This window comes from Misgurnus anguillicaudatus, chromosome 13 (assembly GCF_027580225.2).
Source record: "Misgurnus anguillicaudatus chromosome 13, ASM2758022v2, whole genome shotgun sequence".
In the NCBI taxonomy this organism is placed as follows: Eukaryota; Metazoa; Chordata; class Actinopteri; order Cypriniformes; family Cobitidae; genus Misgurnus; species Misgurnus anguillicaudatus.
In genome coordinates, this window is record NC_073349.2 from 11,144,179 (window position 1) to 11,166,356 (window position 22,178).

The 22,178-nt window shown below is 38.6% G+C and overlaps 1 protein-coding gene across 2 annotated transcripts in view; it reads left to right on the forward strand.

The window, feature by feature from the left end:
• Nucleotides 1–21,623, forward strand: part of cntn3a.2 (contactin 3a, tandem duplicate 2) — a 116,266-nt gene extending 94,643 nt beyond the window's left edge. Inside the window, exons 15-23 of one of the 2 annotated variants that reach the window (XM_055188235.2) lie at nucleotides 2,551–2,709; nucleotides 3,061–3,210; nucleotides 6,994–7,064; nucleotides 7,357–7,591; nucleotides 12,081–12,190; nucleotides 12,562–12,748; nucleotides 12,963–13,075; nucleotides 13,419–13,584; nucleotides 19,843–21,622. In XM_055188235.2, coding sequence (XP_055044210.2) covers nucleotides 2,551–2,709; nucleotides 3,061–3,210; nucleotides 6,994–7,064; nucleotides 7,357–7,591; nucleotides 12,081–12,190; nucleotides 12,562–12,748; nucleotides 12,963–13,075; nucleotides 13,419–13,584; nucleotides 19,843–19,943 — 1,292 coding nt within the window. In that variant the 3' untranslated portion in view covers nucleotides 19,944–21,622. Of the gene's footprint in view, nucleotides 1–2,550; nucleotides 2,710–3,060; nucleotides 3,211–6,993; nucleotides 7,065–7,356; nucleotides 7,592–12,080; nucleotides 12,191–12,561; nucleotides 12,749–12,962; nucleotides 13,076–13,418; nucleotides 13,585–19,842 lie in introns of both variants that reach the window. The other variant, XM_073875003.1, reaches the window with a different exon arrangement.
• The last annotated feature ends 555 nt before the right edge of the window (nucleotides 21,624–22,178 follow it).

The following is a 22,178-nucleotide window of genomic DNA, read 5'->3' on the forward strand; positions in this document are numbered from 1 at the left end:
GGACTGTATGATGATGACACGGAGGCTTTGCTGGCTGCATCACACATTAGCGCAACGTCACCAGCATGCTCTAGTGGTAAACAAATACCAGTACGGAGCTCATAGCTAGAGGTAGACCAATTAATCGGTTTTGCCGATTAATCGGCACAATAGTTCATTGGTGAAACAATCAGCTATCGGCAAAAATCCATGCGATACTTTTTCCGAGTTGCATCCATTGCTTCATATCATGAAAACATTTTGTTGACTAGATGCCGAATTAACAGAGAAACAACAGCAGGACCTTAAGTTAGTTGTTAAAGGAATAGTCTGTTTTCTTAAAAGAAAAATGCAGATAATTTACTCACCACCATGTCATCCAAAGTGTTGATGTCTTTCTTTGTTCAGTGGAGAAGAAATTATGTTTTTTGAGGAAAACATTGCAGGATTTTTCTCATTTTGATGGACTTTGGTGGACGCCAACACTTAACACTTGACTCAACACATAACAGTTTTTCAAAGGACTATAAACAATCCTAAACGAGGCATAAGGGTCTTATCTAGCGAAATGATTTTCATTTTTGACAGGAAAAATAACAAATATGCACTTTTGAACCGCAATTTCTCATCTAGATCCAGTCCTGAAATGTCAGCATGACCTCACGCAATACGTCATGACGTCAAGAGGTCACAGAGGACGAACGCGAAACTCCGCCCCAGTGTTTACGAGTGTGGAGAAAGAGAACCGTTCCTACATTGTTGTATGTGGAATGATACTAATTAATGTCTTTGTGTCAGTTTATTGTTTACAATGGTCCGCAAATGTGCGTTTTATATATGTAACACGTGACCTCCCTACGTCACTACGCATTTACGTTAGGTCGTGCTGGACCGGATCTAGACGACATGTTGTGGTTTAAAAGTGGATATTTTTCATTTTTCTTGTCAAAAATGACAATCGTTTTGCTAGATAAGACCCTTATGCCTCGTTTGGGATCGTTTATAGTCCTTTGAAACTCTGTTGAAAAAAAACTGTTACGTGTTGATTTAAGTGTTAAGTGTTGGTGTCCATTAAAGTCCATTAAAATGAGAAAAATCCCGCAAGGCCTTCCCCAAAAAACATAATCTCCTCTCGACCGAACAAAGAAAGACACCAACATTTTGGATGACATGGTGGTGAGTAACTTATCTGGATTTTTCTTTTAAGAAATGGACTAATCCTTTAAGGCTGACACAATGTTAATATTAGTAGTACTTCAAACAAAAGATAAATTCAACTCAAATGTTTCATGTCATGATTATCACCATCCACTTGCATTAGTTTATATCCAGTTGGTTACATTTATTCATGATTTAGCTGCATATTTTAAGTTTCCATTTAAAAAACTATCGGTTGATTAATCAGTTATCGGCAAGTACGGACCAACCTAGTTATCGGTAAAATACACTATCGGTCAACCTCTAGTCGTAGCAGCAAACACACTGTGCGTTGACTATGCTGAATTTCTGACACTATCAGAAAACTATCGTAGGCTTTCTTTGGACGCAAGTCTGGAAAACTTCCGTCTTTGAACCTCTCTCACTAGGCGACATAGGACCGCCGATGAACAGCCACGATCACAGAAATCGCGATGATTGTTTCACAATGGCAATCTTTCGTCTGGTACAGCCAAAAATCGTGCAGTGTATCCCGGGCTTTATGTAGAAAAGTGCTATTTTTGAAAAGGTACCGCCCCCAGTGACAAATGCATACTCGCAGAGCTTCAATAAACTTTACATTTAATGCTTGTTAATATTTAGTATGGTAGTTGTTGTAGCGTTTATGGTGTTGGATTAAGGGATGTAAAATATGGTCATGCATTAATATGTAAGAACTAATATATAGCCATTGATATGCAAGCTAATAGGCAACTTGTTGGAAAGTGAACGGGTCCCCATACTAAAGTGTTATAATATTTGTTTTTTATTCACCAGAAAAAATCTATATGCAAAATTACATAATGTGCACATACATAATAAATATATAGAGATATATCGCACAGACCTAAGCTATAACTGCATCAATCCTTTATTACATGTTCCCTTTAGGTTAAACAGAGGAACAGGTGAAAGCTGTTTATCAAATGTGTTTTAAAGGGATCAATACCTCTCAAACTAAAAATTAGATTGACATGCTCTGAGTTATTCTTTATAATGTTAAAGAAACCCTGTCAGACTTTTAAACATTATAAAACCTGCTTCATTTTTTATATTTTCCCCCAGCAGGATTTAAATGTGTACAGAAGTTTAAAGCACAAAGACATGTCTCTGCACGTTGTAATTGGTTCTTTGCAATCTGTCGTGCTTTAGCTGTTAAGAAAACAGTCCCGTACAAATAAACCTTTGGATATCCAGCTTTACTACGATTCGCCTTTCTAAATCTGTTATACCATCTTTTTGAGATCAGCCTTATACCACACAGCTGAGGTCGGCCAATAAGATTCCTGGCAGGGAGGTGAACAAGGTTACCCGTCATTGAAGGTAACTTCATTTCTAATTGCTAACTCGCTGCTAATTGCCTGATTGGATCAGGTCCCCCGGGAGCTCCAGATGGTGTTACGGTGGAAGAGATCACGGACAGCACGGCTCAGCTTTCCTGGAGACCGGGCCAGGATAACGGCAGCCCCATCACGAGTTATATCATCCAGGCCAAGACGGCTTTCACTGTGGGCTGGCAGGCGGTGAACACGGGTAACAATACAGGATTAGCTAAAGCTAGTCAAGCGGAGCTTCAATTCAGCGAGAGACTGAAATTACCATAGCGGGTCTCATCTGCTTTTTTAAAAGAAGCTTATGCTTGCTTTAGAGTATATATAAGGAGCTGTAAGTGCTAACGCAGAATGACTTAATCTGGATTTCGCAATGTGAATTCAGTGAAACAATATCCCACCTTGAAATAAGACCTGAAATAGAACAATTTTATATGTGTGTGACATACCGAGCTTACTATAAACATTGGCTCAGGATGAGGCTTCTGTTGTTGACTTTACTGTGTAAGCCAGGTCATTGTGGTTAAGCCGCAGCTTTTCTGTTTGCGCTCAGTCCCGGAGGTGATTGACGGGAATACCCTGACAGCTACAGTGGTGGATCTGAATGCATGGGTGGAGTACGAGTTCAGAGTCCTGGCCAGAAATAGCGTTGGTGTAGGCGAGCCAAGTCCAGCTTCTCTTAAGACCAGGACTGAAGATGCAGGTGAGTCACCGGTGCTTTAGTGTCACTTGGCTAAAGTCTTGTCCATGCTGCAACTTTTTGGTGACGGCGTCCACTTAGGGATCGCTAAAACCGAAAAAAAGTGTAAACTAGAAAAACATAAGACAGTTTCAGCAGCAACAACATAAACAAGCAGCTTCAGTGGAAAATATGTAACTTCCTATAAACTCTGCTAAGAATAAATAACGGAATAAAGTCATTTTAAAGTAGTTTATTTATATAACAAGCAAAACACGTAGATTACCAAGAAACCAAAACATTTGTTATCTTCGACTAGGTATTTGTTCAAGAGTTCAGTTTCAACAACTAGTCAGACCTTTAGACAAACAGAAACCGGAAGTAAAGTTCCAACCAGACGCGTAATCACGTTACGCACGTGCGTCCGATGAAACGGCCTAACATATCGTTGCTGTCCTTCTGAAATCTTGTATCTCCATATTTCGTGAATTTCATTTTTTGTCATAACTTATTATTATTGGTCACTCTTTATGTTTGTCAGTGGGTTTTGCAAATATTCCATCAATTAAAAGTATTAAAATTGCTTGTCAACTAGACAAAACTCACAAAATCGTTAAAAAAAAGTGTTTATTCTATTTCTCGAAAGAGTGAATTCGAACATACAAGTTTTCGGAAGGACAGCGACAATATGTAATACACCGTTTTAAGTCATCAAATCAGTGATCGTCTATATGCGAAAATTTTTTACATGGGCTCATTGGAATTACGTACCTCTGCTCTTCATTTCTGTATAACCTGAAATACGTTTCTTCTGGTATATATGGATCGTTTTTTGGTTGGAGTGTCCACTGGAGGTGCTTTTTTCTCTGTTTTTGATGCAGGTTCATTCAAGGTTACAAAGCAGACAATACTGAATATTATTGGAGTAAATTTTTTAGTTCATACTTGTCTGACTGGCGGATACATCAGATGTCTTTACCATCAGGAAGGATTTTCGTATTTTCTGACCTCGGTGGAATGACTTGTCTAAATCACGTAAATCCGTTGAGTTTTATTTTTGTGGTCTCGTCCAACAGCCTGACATTAGCTTTGTTTGACTTCATGCAGCGCCGCAAAAACCGACAGGCAGGTGACATCTTAGTACCATGAGAGCGATTCGAGAAATCATTAGGAGTTTGATTTTGATTCGCTCTTGCGCTACTTTGATGTCATTCGTCTTCTCTGTGTTCTTTGTCATACACATGCTTGTTGAAGATACGCATATGGACTACGTTCCGGACGTAAAGTCCCCATTTTTGCGCCCATGGGTGTTCTGATCTAACAACGAGGTGTGTTCAGGTGCATTGTTGGCGCATTACAATTTTGAGGCAACTAAAATAGATATTGACCAACTAAAACCTAAAGTCTAAAGTCAATGGCGCAATAGTGTTTTTGTTATTAAATGAGCGCGTTAATAAGCGCCTATAAACAAGACGACAAAGTGGGTTTGCTTATCACACACATGGATGCGCAGCAGCGCAAAAAAGCTTTAAATTATAAAAAAAGTAAAGCATTCAAATGTAAAAGATTATTATTGAGTCTCTTGGACATAAATGAGGCCTGATTACGAGACGTTAGAAGGCATAAAGAGCTGTTTCACCTGTAGCCTGATAAGTAAATAAATGTGTTGCTTATAAATGCTTAGAAATGCATCTGTTTTTAAATGTTTTTTAAATGGTACCCTACGGATTTATTGTATATGATGACTCTGTACCTCTGGATATGGTGAGATGAGAAACATTTTTAAGTAATAATGCGTTAAAAAAAACTCATGGCGCTGTCAGGGTGCTGAAACGGCTCTCCGCACGTTTGTAAATTCTTTATCTCCTGTTTGTTACAAATAAAGTATTTTTACAGTACAAACCTTTTCTAACATACTTGTAAATTATTTTTTGATCATATTGGATAGCCATACATTTACAGCAATTAAAAGCCTGCTATTTTTACTTGACTAAAAGAAAATGGCTTTTAAACAACACAATTATAAAAAACATAAAAATAAAAAAATCACATCAAAATACAAGTACAAGAAAATAAATATAATCAATTCAAACACTTTATAATACTGGGAAAAACAGTGGTCATTCCATTAAAAGCTGGCAAGCAAGTTAACTCTGTCTAACACGATTTTACATGATTAATACATTGCATTTAAAACATCTTTTTTTATTATATAAACACTTCCATACAAAAATAATTATAAAACTGTAAAAACATTGAATTACCTTAATTCCTATCCATTACATTGAAGATGTAGCATCACAATCAGTCATTCGCAGAAGTTTAATATAGCGTCTTGTACACCTTAGTTATTTCCTCCGCTCTCGCAATTAACAGAAAATATCATATTAAACACATCATCTGCATAGTTCTTACAGGATCTTATTGGGTCCTTTACCAGCTCATACAAACACACTTTACACCACGAATGCCACCTACCCAAAATATCATCCGAGCCTCACATGCAGTGGATAAGTAGAAAGGAAAGTGCACAATACACAGAGCTTAACCCAACAGCACCGTATCACCAAAGCACTGCTGCTTTACAGAGTCTATATCTTTATGTAAATCAAACATGCATTACATACACTCAAATAAAAGCATCTCGTGTACATATAGAAAGGATAGAAACCTACCCAGACATCACAAAACGCAAGACATCCAGGACAAATCGGTGGCATACACGATATTGATCACCCAACGCTATTGATCACCCAACCCGGTATGAGAAGCGGTCTACGTCATACGATGCGCCTTTTATCGTATGCAGGCGGAACTTACATAGGAGGCTTTATAATGACGTCACCCAAAGCATACCAACCCACTACATTAAAAAAATCACACGGCTAACCGTGACAGGAACGAAATGTCGAAGGATGCAGCTATATGTTAAAGGAGAAACGTATTTCAAGTTATGCAGAAATGTATGCAGAGGATCGTATGCCGAGTGAGCCTGGGTTGGAAAAAACCCAAAGGAAAACTTTTCGTTTTTAGTACATTGTTGTCGTGTAAATCTACGTAGACAGGAAAAGCATGCCATTAAGATGGACATTATGGGGTTTTTGATTGGTTTTGTTTTTATTTGAGATATGAGGGGCAGGTTTATTTGTAATGAATAAAACCACATTATCAGACTAGCATGCTGCAGCAGACTCAATGGTTGTCCAAGAAAACGTCCGTAAATTCACAGAAATGATGCATTTACTTTATAATAAGAATTTGTTTACTGTCCAAAACTAATATAAACAAACTATCTACAGGCCTACCACACATGCCCATGAGCAAAAATGTTAATTTCCACTTTATTTTTTTGCTTTGAATAATTCTCAATGTTGCTGTCACTAAACTGGACCTGGAAATTTTGGACTGGTCAGAAACCCTGTGTACCCAAGTTCTCATAAAAGGTGTAAAGTCAGCTAATCATATTAGAGTTTTCCAGTTTGAGAAAGTAATTTACATTCGATCAGAGGTCAGTGAATGGCGAGACGTGTAAAGCTGTGTCTATCGATGTTTTAAGTGCTCATATTTCTCAAACGTGATACAATTTTAATGCGTTTAATGCTAGAGTGCCTCTGTGTATTACAAACTAAATTTTTATTTTGCATTACTGTGGAGAGACTCTTGAACGCTGTTTAACTCAGATCCTGCCCACAAAAGCTTTGTTTCATTTGAAGCTTTGGATAAAAGAAACAGAAAGCAACAAGAAAGACAAACGCTGCTGTTTCAAAAACATTGCCATTCTTCTTTCTTTTGTTTTCCTGCACACAGTTCCCGACACTGCCCCCGCTGATGTCGGAGGTGGGGGCGGCTCCAAGTCAGAGTTAGTGATAACATGGGAGGTAAGTCATCTGTCTATATTATCACTCCCTCTGCGCGAGGTAATAGTTTGGGCTAATTAAATGGAATTGAATGGGGGTGTTTATTACCCGAGTCAAAGCCAAGCCTGTTTTCCATCTGGGCCCTTCACTCCCGTAATGGCATTCAATTCAGATTCGATTGCGTAATAATACGAGGTTCATTTGCGCTCTCGAAGGGCCACGGATAGGATTTGGAGTGGCACTGGGTGTGAACCCGAGGCTGAATCTGGTCTGTATGTTTTAATATCACTATAGTTTCATGTTTCCCTCTTAGCCTGTGCCTGAGGAACTTCAAAACGGAGACGGTTTCGGATACATCATCGCTTTTCGGCCGCTGGGGGAGGTCAACTGGACGCACGCCGTCACCTCTGCGCCGGGACAGTCCCGCTTTGTGTACCGTAATGAGAGCATTCCTCCCTTCTCTCCATTTAATGTGAAAGTCGGTGCCTACAACACCAAAGGCCAGGGACCGTTCAGCCCTGTAACAATCGTGTTTTCAGCTGAAAATGGTGAGTAAGGTGTAAATACACTAGTCAACATTTATGAATGATTTTGATTCACTACAAAAGTTGTCTTAAAACCAATACCCAATTCCCGTTTTTGTCTTACCGTGGTTTCACACCAGCCGCGTTTGAGGTGTCAAATTTAGTTTGCCGCTTGAACATTTTGAGTTTATTCGCTTCATTCGCGCGTAAAAGCCACGCATACAATTCTAGTCATCGATATATTCACGTGGAAATTTGCATCATGGGAGGGGCTTTTGCGACTCCGCTCGCATCCTGTAATTACGTCACTACTAGAGCAAGCTCCTGATAGGTTAACGTGGCACGTTTTTTCCGCCAAAGTTGAACTTTTTCAACTCTTGTGTTTGCCGCAGCAATGCTCGATTCGCAGCATTCACGCGAACTAGACACACGAATGAGGCGGAATCATGTCTACCGCGCTGCCTAAACGCCTCATTCATGCCACGAGACCTCCAGACACGCGGCAATGCGTCTTCACATTGACTTAACATTGAAATCACTCACGCTTGACGCCTCTACCGCGGCTGGTGTGAACGCAGCATTAGGGCAACTTTGATAAACTTTTTTGATCCACTTCAAATGTTGACTAGTATGTAAGTAAATATATCTACATTTCAACCTGATGTTGAACTTTCTGCAGTGTACGCTGCTTTATTTTACACACTATATGCTTAAAGTCACAGTGAAATTATAATTAAAAACATTATTTTTTGTTATTAATTATTTATTATAAATATATTTTTTAAATGTATTACTTAATATTAATGATTATGAATTACTGATCTGTGAGCTTCATTTAATTTTAAAAATTAATGTGCCCTCATAGTATGAAGTTTATTTCAACTTAAAGTTTGAGAGGAGCATGGTCATGTGATCCAACCAATCAGCGCGAAGAGGTGTCTATTAATAGCCGTCTGTCACCTCTGTCCCATAACAGTTTTGCAGCATCCCTCCTCCACCCCATCGCCACACTCTCTAGTACATCTCAGCCCAGTCTCACAAAATTTCGTGATAAAGTCACGTAACTTTTTGATTCCGTGTTTTTTCGTGATGGTATCACGAATTTCTGTTTACGTGTAACTGTCAGGTATTGGTTACTCAACTGCTTTTTCTTATTTTCAAACCATTGTCACTTCCTGGCGTTAGGGTTAGAGTTGGGTTTGGGTAAGGATGACATTTTATATAAATCTAACCCTAAACTGAACCGTCAATGGTAAGAAAAAAGGACAAAACAGTTGAGTAACCAATACATGACAGTTACATGTAAACAGAAATCAACTCAGAATCAAAAAGTTACGTGAATATATCACAAAATTTCGTGAGACTGGGTTGCACATCTATCCCAGTTAAACCTAGTATATCTGTCCCAGTTAAAGAGAGTACTCTGGGTTTGGGCTAAAATTCCAAGCTCGGAGCACTCCCCTCGGACAGCACGCCAAATATGCTCTATCTCATTCCCTATTGATTACATGTTAATGCGTACTCATGAACTTTTATCAAAAATGCAAATCTCCTCCCCTCCTCGAAACAATCTCTCTTTACTTCTGGTCACAGGGTATGGCGGGTAAAGATCACAGCAAATAGCAACATGACCCAACTTTCAACAGTCCAATCAATTCTCGATAGACGAATTCAACTCCAGCCCTACCTTATTTTCATTTCAAAAGCCTTTTACTCGGATATGCGTCACCATGGAGAAAATAAGACAATCGCTACTTCCTTTTCATTGTGACTTAAACACGTTTTTCATTAATAGTTTGAAACACCCAAGTGCCACCTACGTCAACACAAATGCCCAAAGCCACTAGTGACCCAGCATGGTTCTCCTGAAATCATGAGTGGCAATTTTCTGTTCTTTTAACATTGACACTCACCGCAATTCACCTGAAATCATTTCACAGAACGAGTCTTTTGTACTTTCCGAGATGTCCGAGAAACATTTTTTTAGCAATTACAAATGAAAGGACATACTGTAATAGCTGCATGTAATGTTGTGCTTGTAAATGTCAGATGATTTTAACGTTGAAACCTGTGAGTGGCACGCTCGGCATTTAAAGTGGCAGTGTGGGAATCTTTTAGCTGGTCAGGATGAGATGGGATTCTTTATTGTCAGTTTGATATTAGTTATTACTCAATGGAGCGACGGGTAGAAAGTGGTCTGTCAGTAAGCTACAGCATTAATTGAATTTCTGTACAGATAATGTTCTTTAGTGTCACTCCACTGACCCATTACAATAAAGACCAGTCATTTACAGTTTTACGTTCACCCTTATTTGTCCACTGGAGATTCAGCTTTGTAGAAAAAAGTGTGATGTCCCTCTCTTATCCATCTCCTGTCTTCATTGTCTGCCAACTTTTAAAGGAATAGTTCACCTAAAAATAAAACTTACCCTTATGCCATCCCAGATGTATATAACTTCCTTTTTTTATTCAGTTCAACATGTTTTTATATAAATATCTGTCACTTTATATACACCAATAGAGGCTCCAGTATGTCTCCAAAATGCACATACATTCATCAAAAATGTAATTCAAATGTGACTTAGTCTGTAAAAACCCAGCTTCTCATTTTTTTTAGATTTACTGTTTTCTACATAAAAATCATGCTTAATAATGTAGAGAACATTGTTTGAAAATATAACCTTAATATCTTTAATATTGACTGAGTAAAATCAAGTCAAAGATTGAAATCAATGAGGGAAATCGAACTTTTATGCTCATAATCTCATAATCTATTTTATTTATCAAAATCAGGGGTTTGCAAGGGAAAACCCATTGAGCGTATTTAGCAAAATTAAAATCAAAACAAGCAGATCTGAGCTTAAAACGCAACATTGGCGACACCTGAACCAATGAGATCTGAAAAGACTTCAACAGTTTTGGGTCGTATAAGTGTATGAAAAATTTACATTTTGTGAGCAAAATGCAGTTTGTGTTTAACTGAAGCAGTGGTTTTCAAACTTTTTTCCTCCCAAAAAAATCATGACACAAAAGAATCTCAAACTTAGAATTTAAAGAGCACCTATTATCCAATTCACAATTTTACATTTCCTTTGCTGTGTATTAGTACATGTTAACAATATGCAAAGGTACAAATCCCAAAGTAAATGATGACTCGAGTTAGAAGCCGCGCAGGCAAATCTGCTTGGTCATCTGCATTTTCTGGATCAGATCCGGTATTGATGAGGTAGTAAGATGATATCAAAGAATTAGTCCATTTTCTTAAAAAAATCCAGATAATTTATTCACCACCATGTCATCCAAACTGTTGATGTCTTTCTTTGTTCAGTTGAGAAGAAATTATGTTTTTTTGAGGAAAACATTTCAGGATTTTTCTCATTTTAATTGATTTAATGGACCCCAACACTTAACAGTTTTAATGCAGTTTAAAATTGCAGTTTCAAAGGACTCTATAAACAATCACAAACGAGGCATAATCTAGCTTATCTAGCGAAGAAGAAATTCTCTTCTTTCTTCGGTCCTGTGACGAGCCAGCGCGACCTCACGTAATTGCGTAATGCCGTGGAAAGGTCACGTGTTACATAAATGAAACGCACATTTGCAGACCATTTTAAACAATAAACTGACACAAAAGACATTAATTGGTATCATTCGACATACAACAACGTCGGAACGGTCCTCTTTCTACACACCTGTAAACACTGGGGCGTAGTTTTGATACGTCATCCGTGACCTCTTGACGTGATGACGTATTACATGAGGTTGTGCCACACAGCCGGAGGAATATGAGAAGTTGTGGTTTAAAAGTGCATATTTTTTATTTTTCTTGCCAAAAATGACAAACGTTTTGCTAGATAAGACCCTTATGCATCGTTTGGGATCGTTAAGAGTCCTTTGAAACTGCAATTTTAAACTACATTAAAACTGTTAAGTGTTGGGGTCCATTAAAGTCCATTAAAATAAGAAAAATACTTGAAATGTTTCCCTCAAAAAACGTAATTTCTTCTTGACTGATCAAAGAAAGACATCAACATTTTGGATGACATGGTGGTGAGTAAATTATCTGGATTTTTTTTTAAGAAAATTGACTAATCCTTTAAAACCTGTCAGCATTGAATTGTGAGCTAATCTTCCAAACATGGTAAAAAGCAACACATTTCACCCCCCCAGTTTAAGACCACTAATCTACAAATAAGGAAGTCATATATATCTGAGATTGCATAAGGGGGTGAGTAAATTATTAGACCATTTTTCTGTGAACTATTCCTTTAAGACCCCTTCTTCTGGTTTCATCTTTTCTGTACTTGTCTCCTCTCATTTTTTTCTTTTCTTCTGAGTACTTCTCCCTCTCTTTGAGATCTTCTTTTAAAATATAGTCTGAATTTTTCTTCTTTGCTTTCCTTCTCTTGTCGTCTTCTCAGCTCTCTTCTAATAACATATTTGTTAGTCTTCTCCCTATCCTATTCTCTCTTCTCTTCTGTATTCATCTCCTTCTCTTGTCTTTTTCACTCAGAGCCCAGTGGCGTTCCTGGTGGCGTGTGGGCCAGAAGCATTTCTGCCACTGAAATTGAAGTGATCTGGCATATTCTCACCTCGTCCCCCGAAAGAGTGCTGGGCTACGAGGTGCGTCCCTTCTTCTAAATGGAAATGACTCTCGGTCCGGTTTTGAAATGCATCGTGTGTATTGTCAGCGCCTGTCATCTCCCACGCTGCACCTAAATTCCCTGCGTACCCATGGAAACGCTCCATTCGAAATCAAAAAAGGCTGTCCTGTACCGTATGCATGGGCGACCCTCACTGCAGCATGGGAGAAATGGCTTCTCGTGGTCCTATTTAAGGACACGGAGAACGCATTATACAGCACATTGGTCTCCGAAACTCTTCATCAATGTGACCCCAAACCTACCATGTGTTACTGCATTGGACATAATGGCAGCACGGTGTAATATGGATATATGAAACAGCCTATGCTTTCTCTCGTTTACTGGAATCAGGTGATGTACTGGGAGGATGATACAAAACCAGAGACCATGGGCAAAGTCAGAGTGTCTGCCAATCAAAACAAGGTTAACATCAGTGGCCTGAGAGGATTCACTCAGTATTTCCTGACTGTGAGTGCTTTCAACACGGCGGGCACCGGCCCCATCTCACCCACCATCAACGTGACCACCAGAAAGTCCCGTGAGTATTCGCTTAAAAGCATTGAGCTAAATATGTGGGTTTTTTCTATAAGGGTACGCAATGACATCACATGACATCATTTTTGTTAGCGATCAGTTCCTTTAAGTAGGAAACTTATGGTTTAGTACAAAATCAAATAAAAGACAGCCAGGCGCCTCTGCTGGCTTTCTCCGTGAAGTCAGTCGGTTATTTACGTGCACCGTTTTCCCTTCAGCACCCGGGCAGCCACCTTTGAACGTGGAGTGGAACCTGATTGGCTCCAAGCTCACCGTTCATTGGGAACCCGTCATTTCGCTGGAAATGGAGTCAGAGGTTACTGGGTATCAGGTAAGTGCTTCCCAGCAATGTAATCCTCCACGCCAATTTATAGGGCATTATATTCACATAACCGTATTAGTTGGTTCGGTTCCCTCGAGCATTTAGGAAAACATTGACATTAAAGTGCATATATTATTTCTCTTGTGCATTGTAATATCACCCAGTTTAGAGGAAACAGAAATTAAAAATAAACGAATTTACACGGCATCCGGAAAATAGATGCTGTACAGAGCTACACAGCTGTGCTAATAAACACCGCGGTCTCCTACCGTGTATGATAATTTGATTTTACTTCCCTTACCGAGTGAAATAGCGTGTGGTTGTTAACACATTTCTTATTTGTTCTTTCCAGGTGTCTTACAGGAGGAACCGACATAAAGAAATTAACACGATATCAACAAACCTGACCTCGGTGGAGCTCACCTTACCCGCCGATGATGATTACATCATTCAGATCCGAGCGCTGAGCGACGGGGGAGAGGGAACCCCTACTGAACCCATCAACATCCATAAGCTTAGTAAGATTTCACTTTTTTTGCGAGATTACACGTCAGCCGTTTCAATTGGGCACCATTAGTGGCACCACATAGTATCTGTCTGTTTAAAGACGTTACAAAGTTGGCTGAACTGTATACTGCATCGGGTTAGCAGCGCAAAAGATCATGTGTTTGAACCCAGGGAACACACATACTGATTAAAAAGTCACTTTGGATAAAATGCATAAATTCCGAGGACAATGAGACAAAAAGACCCAGTTCTGGTAAATGTGAAAGTCGGCACACCTCTGATCTACTGGCTGACCTTCAACGTGATGCCCAGCTGATGCCTGCAGGTTGTTTATTACTATAAACTTTTTTACAATTTGTTTACACTTTTTTAAACACTTTTTATTAAAATATAATATATAAAATATATATAAAATGAAAAAATAATAAATAAAATACTACTGCAAAGTTCTTTTTTACATTATTTTATAACAGTAGGTAACTCTTTTCTTAACCTTCTCTTAAACTTTTTCTACTTAAACCTTGCACTAAACTAACAAATTCCATTCCTGAATACATTTATGAACTATTAGCCTACATTTTTGCCACCAAAAATGTTCTGTTTTGATTTATTTTGGATTGTTTAACTCACATATTGAAGCTCTTCTCTGTCCCGACCAGCTGATCGCATTGTGACGATGATATGATTGACGTGAGGTGCAGATGAAAAATCTGATCACGCATTCCTTATTTTCGCTGTCACAGAAAGCGCGTCTCATGATTACGTAGCAACGAAAGAAGTGCATCCTCTCACGCACTTTTGAAAGAACAAAACAGCGCGTTGACACGCGTTTAACATGCACTTTTAGACAAGACACGTAAAAGTTTACATCAATAATCAAACGAATATACAACTAAGTAAATAAAAATCTTTCTGCGGGCCGAATTATGTTATATGTTTGACAGAAGACTTGAGCTGAACACGGAGACTCCCGCCACTTAATATGTTCGTGTGGAAACGCACGTATTATGTTCCGCACATAAAAGATTGCATTCGGCCTTTCGGTGCCGAAAGCCCTGAACCGAAACGGTCCGATACGAATACACGTACCGTTACACCCCTAATATATATATATATATCCCAAGGGTTTTTCCTTCCTAGGACTTTTTTTTAATTCCCCGGCTAAAAAGTCTGGGGTTTTTTTTCTCCTGGGGGTTTTTCAACCCGGGGAGGCAGCCTTCTTGGGCTTAACTTAGCATTCTCTTCTTTACGTTACATTAGTAATACGCACGCTTATAATGTTGATTCATAATCGCAGCAAATTTAGCTGCTTGTGCTATTGTGTATTATGTTGTGTTATCTGTCGATTTTCTGTGCTTTCCACTGCTTCTATTAATATAAAGCTGCTTTGAAACAATCACCAATTGTGAGAAGCGCTATATAAATAAAATTGAATTGAATTGAATTGAATTGAATTAAATGTAACGAACCAATGGTGTGAATTTGGAGTGTGGCTATTTGTTATTTCGACCAATGGCAGAGAGAGGGAGTGATCGTAACGTGTTTGGTGGTGCAGAAATGCAGCCAATATTTATTTTATTTATTTTTTGATAGTGCTGTGTTATGTAATATAATAATGGTTGAATGCTATTTAAAATCTAAGTTTCTTTTGATTTCGTTATAATATAAAACAAATGTGTTTATTATTTTTTATTCATTTCGTCATTGCCCTTGAGAAAAAGCACCTTAGTTTAATAGTCCTGAATAATGAATATATATATAAAAATTGATTGTATCATTTTTAACAACAAACCATTCTGTTGTTTTTCTTTTGGCTCTTCGATTTTAATGTCTACATCATTACACAATATTACATTTTCCATGCATCGATCAACTCGCCGACACGTTTAAAGTGTATCCTGCCCTCTCATTTCCAGGGCCATGACGTAAAAGATGAGTATCCAGTGCCGAAGGGACATTAAACACACGGGCCTGTATAATATATAAACAATGCACAGTTGACCTCATAATGTTCTCCTCTCGTTCCCTCGTGCCGACGGCGCAGGTGCAGTTTTTCGGCGTGGATGCTCGGTTACTGAGTTTAATGCGAATCTCTAAATGAGTTCTCACAGACTTGACGTGTCCTCTTTGTGCACCTTTTATTCTCCACTGGGCTAAGCAGTCTTATCTTTATTAACTAGCCCGAGCTCTGGCCATCTATCTCTGCCGGCTCGTCTCCGCTCCCCAGTGAACACAACGTTACAGACTGACGCAACGGTGGAGGACGCCTTTCTCTGTGGTTTATTATAAACATTATTCATCCGGTGGTCTGCAATGTCTAGCTTTCATAAAAAAACAATGGCTTTCTTGGTTGTTAATATTGGAAATTATTAGCAGCGCCGACAGCGAGGTTTCACAGCCTGTTTTAGCTTTAATTACTTATTTACTGAAGTAATTTTAACAGCACAGAGAACATCTGCTGGGAAGTTAATGTAAAGCCATTCAGAAAGCTGGACTATCCACCTGTATGTTGATTTAGAGCTAAACACTAATATAATTATGATAGAAAACTACTTGGCTCATTATACTCAATTACCAATTATACTGTACCTTTTGTAGTGGTGCTGCAGGCCATAGCTAGGCATTCTGGGCCTCATGATTGTATATTGCTTTTCGAAAATAAATTTTCTTTTAGCAAGAAATGTTTGTGGGCCATTCTGGAACCCATAGTATTCAACTTCAATACATTGCTTGCCGTTTACTGTCCTATAGACCAAAGTAATAACTAAAATAGTGTCACTTGTTAAGGAAAGTTGAGCAATTTTTCCTGGCGGTTAAAAATTCCCAGATAATCATAAGGCTCTAAGCGGTCCCCAGATTTTTTTTTCATTTATCTCTTTTTCTTGCTTTCTTATTTTTTCTAATATTCAGTCTACTTTATCTCACATTTATTGTGAGATTTGCAAATACATTTGAACTCAAAAGGTATCTCTTTGGGTTTATACATCCAAAATGACTGTTTGGACTTTATAATATCACATTTACTATTTATCTAACACTGTTTACCTTTTTTGTATTACTTTCTACCCATTGTACATAAAAGTATATATGTTTGGAAGGGGGTTACATAATTTACATACTTTTTAGGGGGTCTTTGGCATCATAAAGTTTAAAATCCCCTGACCTAAGCCATATTATATATTTACTTATACCACGGGTCTGTTGAATGCTGCATTCTGATTGGCTGAGAAATGTTCTATGGGTGTTGATTATTTTTCTGTAAACCGCACACCTAATTTTTCAAATGTCTTAAAAATAGGCACCAGAGCAATGTCTGTGGTAACCGTGGTATAAGAGGAATAATTGACTCCGGTCCTTTGAATTATTTGAAAATAATGCACACCTGCAGTGTAACGGCACTCCGCTTTGCGTCGTGCCGCATTACCACCTTGGTGTGCATTATTTTCTTATAATTCAATGGCCCGTCGTCAATTATTCCTTACATATATAGGGGAGAGCGGGGTATGTTGTCACACTTTTCACACTGTCTAACATTTACTGAGCACCATACATCAAAATGGTATAAATCTCATACCAAATGAAAGAAGGAAGTCTTGGGCACATATGTTGTATTCATAACATCTTTATATCTTATCTCATTACAGAGTTGTAGACTGTTGAATAGTGACTGTGCACTTGTGACAATTTGCCCCATCGGAGGGTAAGTTGTCACACTAGGGCGGGTAAGTTGTCACACTAGATTATCTAAAAATAAGAACACAACTACTTAATTGTGAATATTGATTTTAATTTTTAAACTCAAACCAAACTGGAAATATAAACATCCGTGCCTGGAGAATCTGGAAAAACAATTATTTCAATCCAAATAATGCACATTTCAATTAAGTGGCAAGACCACTTTACTTTGAACTTTGGTTCAAATGTTCTATGGCTTTCACATAAAACCAGATAACTGAATGGAACGCTGCAGATAACTTGCTTAACTTAACATGTTTAACCTCTGAACAAAACAGATGCCCTGTATGACTAATAGGACTCATCTCCAGAATCACAATTCTGACACACATAAATTGCCTGGCCTGAGGTGCAAGCATCATGGGCCCAATTGTTGCATTTTACACATTTTACCCAGGTCTCCTTTGGACGACTCTTTGAAAATGGCTCTACACAGACGAGGCAGAAGCACTCTTCATCATCTGATGATGACTCTTGCATGATTTTTCTTCTTTTAGCTGCCTTGTTTTTCATAGGTCCAGATTTCTGCTTCCCTTTCTTTTGAAACAGCTTTTTGCTAGATTGAGGCTTATTCTTTTCTATATCATGTTTTCTGAGCATGTTCGATGTGTTTGTTTGTACAGGGGCAAGTTGTCAGATGTGACGACTTGCCCCAAAGTCATTGAGACAACTTGCCCCATACTTACTTGTGTGCTAATGTTGTCTAAATCTCAAGTTTAGCTCATCATATCACTTTAGCTAAAGTATCAAAAGACACTTTACGGTCTCCTCTATTTTGTGCAAAATAATCATTTTAAACATTCACACCTAACAAAGTTGTATTGCATAAAATGTAAAGTGATTTTTTTTTACTTTTTAAGCAGAAAAATAAGAAAATTGTGCTAACCTCAGATTACAGTGATCTTGACCACATGTGAACAGGAAGTTCACTATAGAAGAAGAAGTCACATAAAGTGGCTATTTGATTTTTGAGATAGAGCCTCTAGTGTTGGAGTTATTAACAGTGTGACAACTTACCCGTGTGACAACTTACCCCGCTCTCCCCTACCCTCTAAATAACCTACCAACCTGAAGACCTCAGTACAGCTAAAATAACAATGCCCAAGCAACTACTCTAAACACCTAAGCAGTATCCTGTCAGCCCCTCAGAACACCCGAGCAGTGCCCTAGCAACCCCTCAAACACTTCCATAACAATGCTCTAGCAACCCGCCAGAGATCATGATCTCAATTTGACCCTCCAAACGATCTTAATCCACCATTTCTACGATTCAGGGATTATAATTTCAAGGAGGAAAGACGCAGTCTCAGCAGTTCTCGCGACAACAGGCAATCACTAACAGCGGCCGCAATGACGTCTCATTTATTATTGCGCAAGCCAGATGTGCTCGTGTTTGCTCGACCGGTACAGCACATGCTTTCGCCGAGAAGTTAGACAGAAAGAAACAGAAACTAAAGAGAATGAGTTGTGAATGAGAAAGGATCTTTCTCCCGATCTTATCCGTTCCAAACGGGTTTTTAGCTCTGGGAGAAACATTGGCTGCCTCCAAATAACCACACTTGCTGTCTTTGCACTTGACCACTTGACTACTTACATGATGTTTTCCCGTATTTGGCCCAAGTGTTCTAGTGGGCGTGAAGATTAAACGTGGCGGCGAGAGCGTCAAAAAATGCTCTGGCTGCCCTGCGCTCTGACGCTCGAATGCATTCTCTGGAATCCTCTCAAGTGGAGGTTTCCGCCTTCCCATTGGTTACTGCCAAACATTTCCGCCTTCCGATTGGTTGCCGCCGAACCCCGTCATATCCCATTACCATAAAGTTAATGTCAATCCATGTAGCAGCAATCTGCACCCAAACCTATTCAGGGTTTTTTTTAGGCTATTTAAAATGTATAGTTTAAATTTTTTCTTTAAATAAAATGAAAACATAATCACTCGACAGTTAACATTAACTGAATTTAAAGATTATCTACACTTATCTGAAACTTTCAGAAGCAAAATTCTTTGCACCTGAAAAAACTAATATTAAACTAATGTTCAGGGGTTGTAAGTCTTTCAAATAAAAAAGTTCTTGAGAATCGTGATCTTAATTTTGAGCCAAAGAATCATGATTGTGATTTTATACAGAATCGTGCAGCTCTACCTAGTACCAAACAGAACACTTTAACTACTGCATGGCAACACCCGAGTACCCACAGCACCATGGCAAGGGAGAACAGGCTCCTCTCACATTTTCTTCTAAAAATCCAGTTATTTATTGGAGTAATTTAAAAAGAAAAAGTATCTCAGAGCGTCTACTGGGAAGTTAATGTAAATCCGCTCACAGCAGCGGGCTGTCCAGTACAGTACGCTGATTTACAGCCGAACACTGATATTCAGTAACTGTGATAAAATCACAGGGCTAATTTCATCCCTCAATTCCCAGCGATGCCCCCTTTACTGCCGTTATGTATCCTAGTTTATTTGTATTCATAAATCACAAGTTAATCTGTTTAAAAAAAGCCAGTGCCTTAAAATCTTTCTCTCGCTATTACAGGTATGAGTGTACGAGGTTCCAGAGCCTGGCGAGCCAATACCATCCCCATCTCCTTGCTTTCCATTATCGCATTATCGACAGTGAGACCGGCTTTGTGTTAACACTCTGAAGAATTGAACATCCCCCAACCAGGTCTGATTGCCCGTCCTCTTCCTCGCTATGGGATCATGGGAGAAAGCCTCCGAAACGCTTCTGAGGCAAGATTATTGATCCATCTCTCCATAGTTATCGGAGCCAATGGCCGACGAGGAGCGTGATGGATAAACGACGTCACAGCGGTGTGCATGTTACGTACGGTGTATCATTGTCTTCTTGCAAGCGATCCGAGACCCTAACGAGGTCTAGCCGAAGGTTTTTGAACGAGGAGGGATGACTCATATTACTGCACTGAGATTTCATCTCCAATCCCTCAAAACAAATGCCTTATTTCCATGTACATGCCAAAGTAGTTAGGATCAGTATTAAGTTGTTTGTCGTGAATGATTTGTACTTACCTCATCTTTAATTACATTTAGCATCTGCTTACTCATTCGGTTACTTGTACAAGAGTCTATGTGCCTTATCTATGTTTAAGTGTACGTAAGGCTTGTCTTTCTTTGCTTCGGGCACCATTGTTGCAGCTACAAGCCGCTGGTACTTAAGATTGTCACAATGGTACATTCTCATTATGGAGATTTTGTGTTTTGGTTTATGTCTTTCACAAGCGTGTTAACAGCAGGAGGCGGTAAGATGGTTATTTTTGGAATCTCGACATGCGTATATATAACACAGCACTGGTATGCACAGGCTTAGCGTCTGTTATTAGTGTGTTATGAGTCATGCAAATTAATAACACAAGAAAAAATACAATTTAGATAAGTTCTTTAAAAGAGTTTTAGGTAACACTTTATAACAAGGAAATGCATTACAATGAACTATATCGTTTTTTACCATTTTTTAATCTTTGTTCATGTTAGTTAATGCCAATACAGTTGTTCATGTTAGTTCATTGTGCATTAACTAATGTTAACAGAATGTATTAGTAAATGCTGAAATGAGCATGAACTAAGATGAATAATTTTAAAGACTTTGAGGGGAAAAAATAAAAATGTTTAATCTTTATCCTTAATTTTCTTTCATATGAAGTACTTCCCAAAAAATCCCAGCATATTTAGTTGTCCTGCCGTTTCCAGGTTCAGTCTAGTACTGTATCATGTGACCCTGTCTGTGAAATCCAGGCTAAAGTCTCATAATCTAATGATGCTGATGATGAGATTTGGAGCATCGTAGTTCATTCATTGATTTAAATCTTTGACATGATCTTACTTAGTCAGTATTAAAGATATCAAGGTTATATTTTCACTGAATGTTCTTTGATGATTTTATGTAGAAAACAGTAAATCACAAAAAATTAGTTTTTACAGACCGGCCACATTTTATTTTAATCATCTGTTAGCTCTGCTGTTAACAACATCTATTACGTGACACTGCACATTACACTAAAGCGTAAACTCAAAATCTTGATTAATTTTGGGGCAGTTTCCCAGACAGGGTTTGGATTAACCCAGGACAAGGCCTTAGTTATATTGTTTTACAAGCATACCTTACAAAAAATAATATTGGTATGTATCTTGAGACAAAACAATGGCACTGATATATGTTAGGATATTTCAATGCAAGCTGTTTTTAAACATGGATGTGTTGGACTAGACTTAAAGGTACACTCCACTTTTTTTAGAAAATTGCTCGTTTTCCGGCTCTCCTGGAGTTGGGCATTTGATTTTTGCTGTTTTGGAATCCATTCAGCTGATCTCCGGGTCTGGCGGTGCCACTTTTGGCATGGCTTGGCTTAGGCCATTGGATCTGATTGGACCATTGGCATCCCGCGGAGGAATGGCCGAAGAGTTTGGATATTTTTCCTATTTCAGACTCTTCTGTAGTTAAATTGTGTACTAAGACGGACGGAAAATTAAAGTTGCAATTTTCTAGGCAAATATGTCTAGGAACTATACTCTCATTCTGGTGTAATAATCAAGGACTTTGCTGCTGTGGCGTGGCTGCGGCAGGCGCAATGATACTTTCAGGCGCTGGGCAATGATATTACACAGCGCCTGAAAGTAGTCCCCTTGGTACTTTTCAATGTCATGATTCAAGTGTCCCTTTAGTATCTTTCAATAGCTGGGACTTTTTTCAGGCACTGCGTAATATCATTGCGCTTGCTGCAGCCATGTTGCAGCAGCAAGTCCTTGATTATTACACCAGAATGAGAGTATAGTTCCTAGCCATATCTGACTAGAAAATTACTACTTTTAATTTTCTTTCGGTCTTAGTACACAATATAACTACAGAAGAGTCAA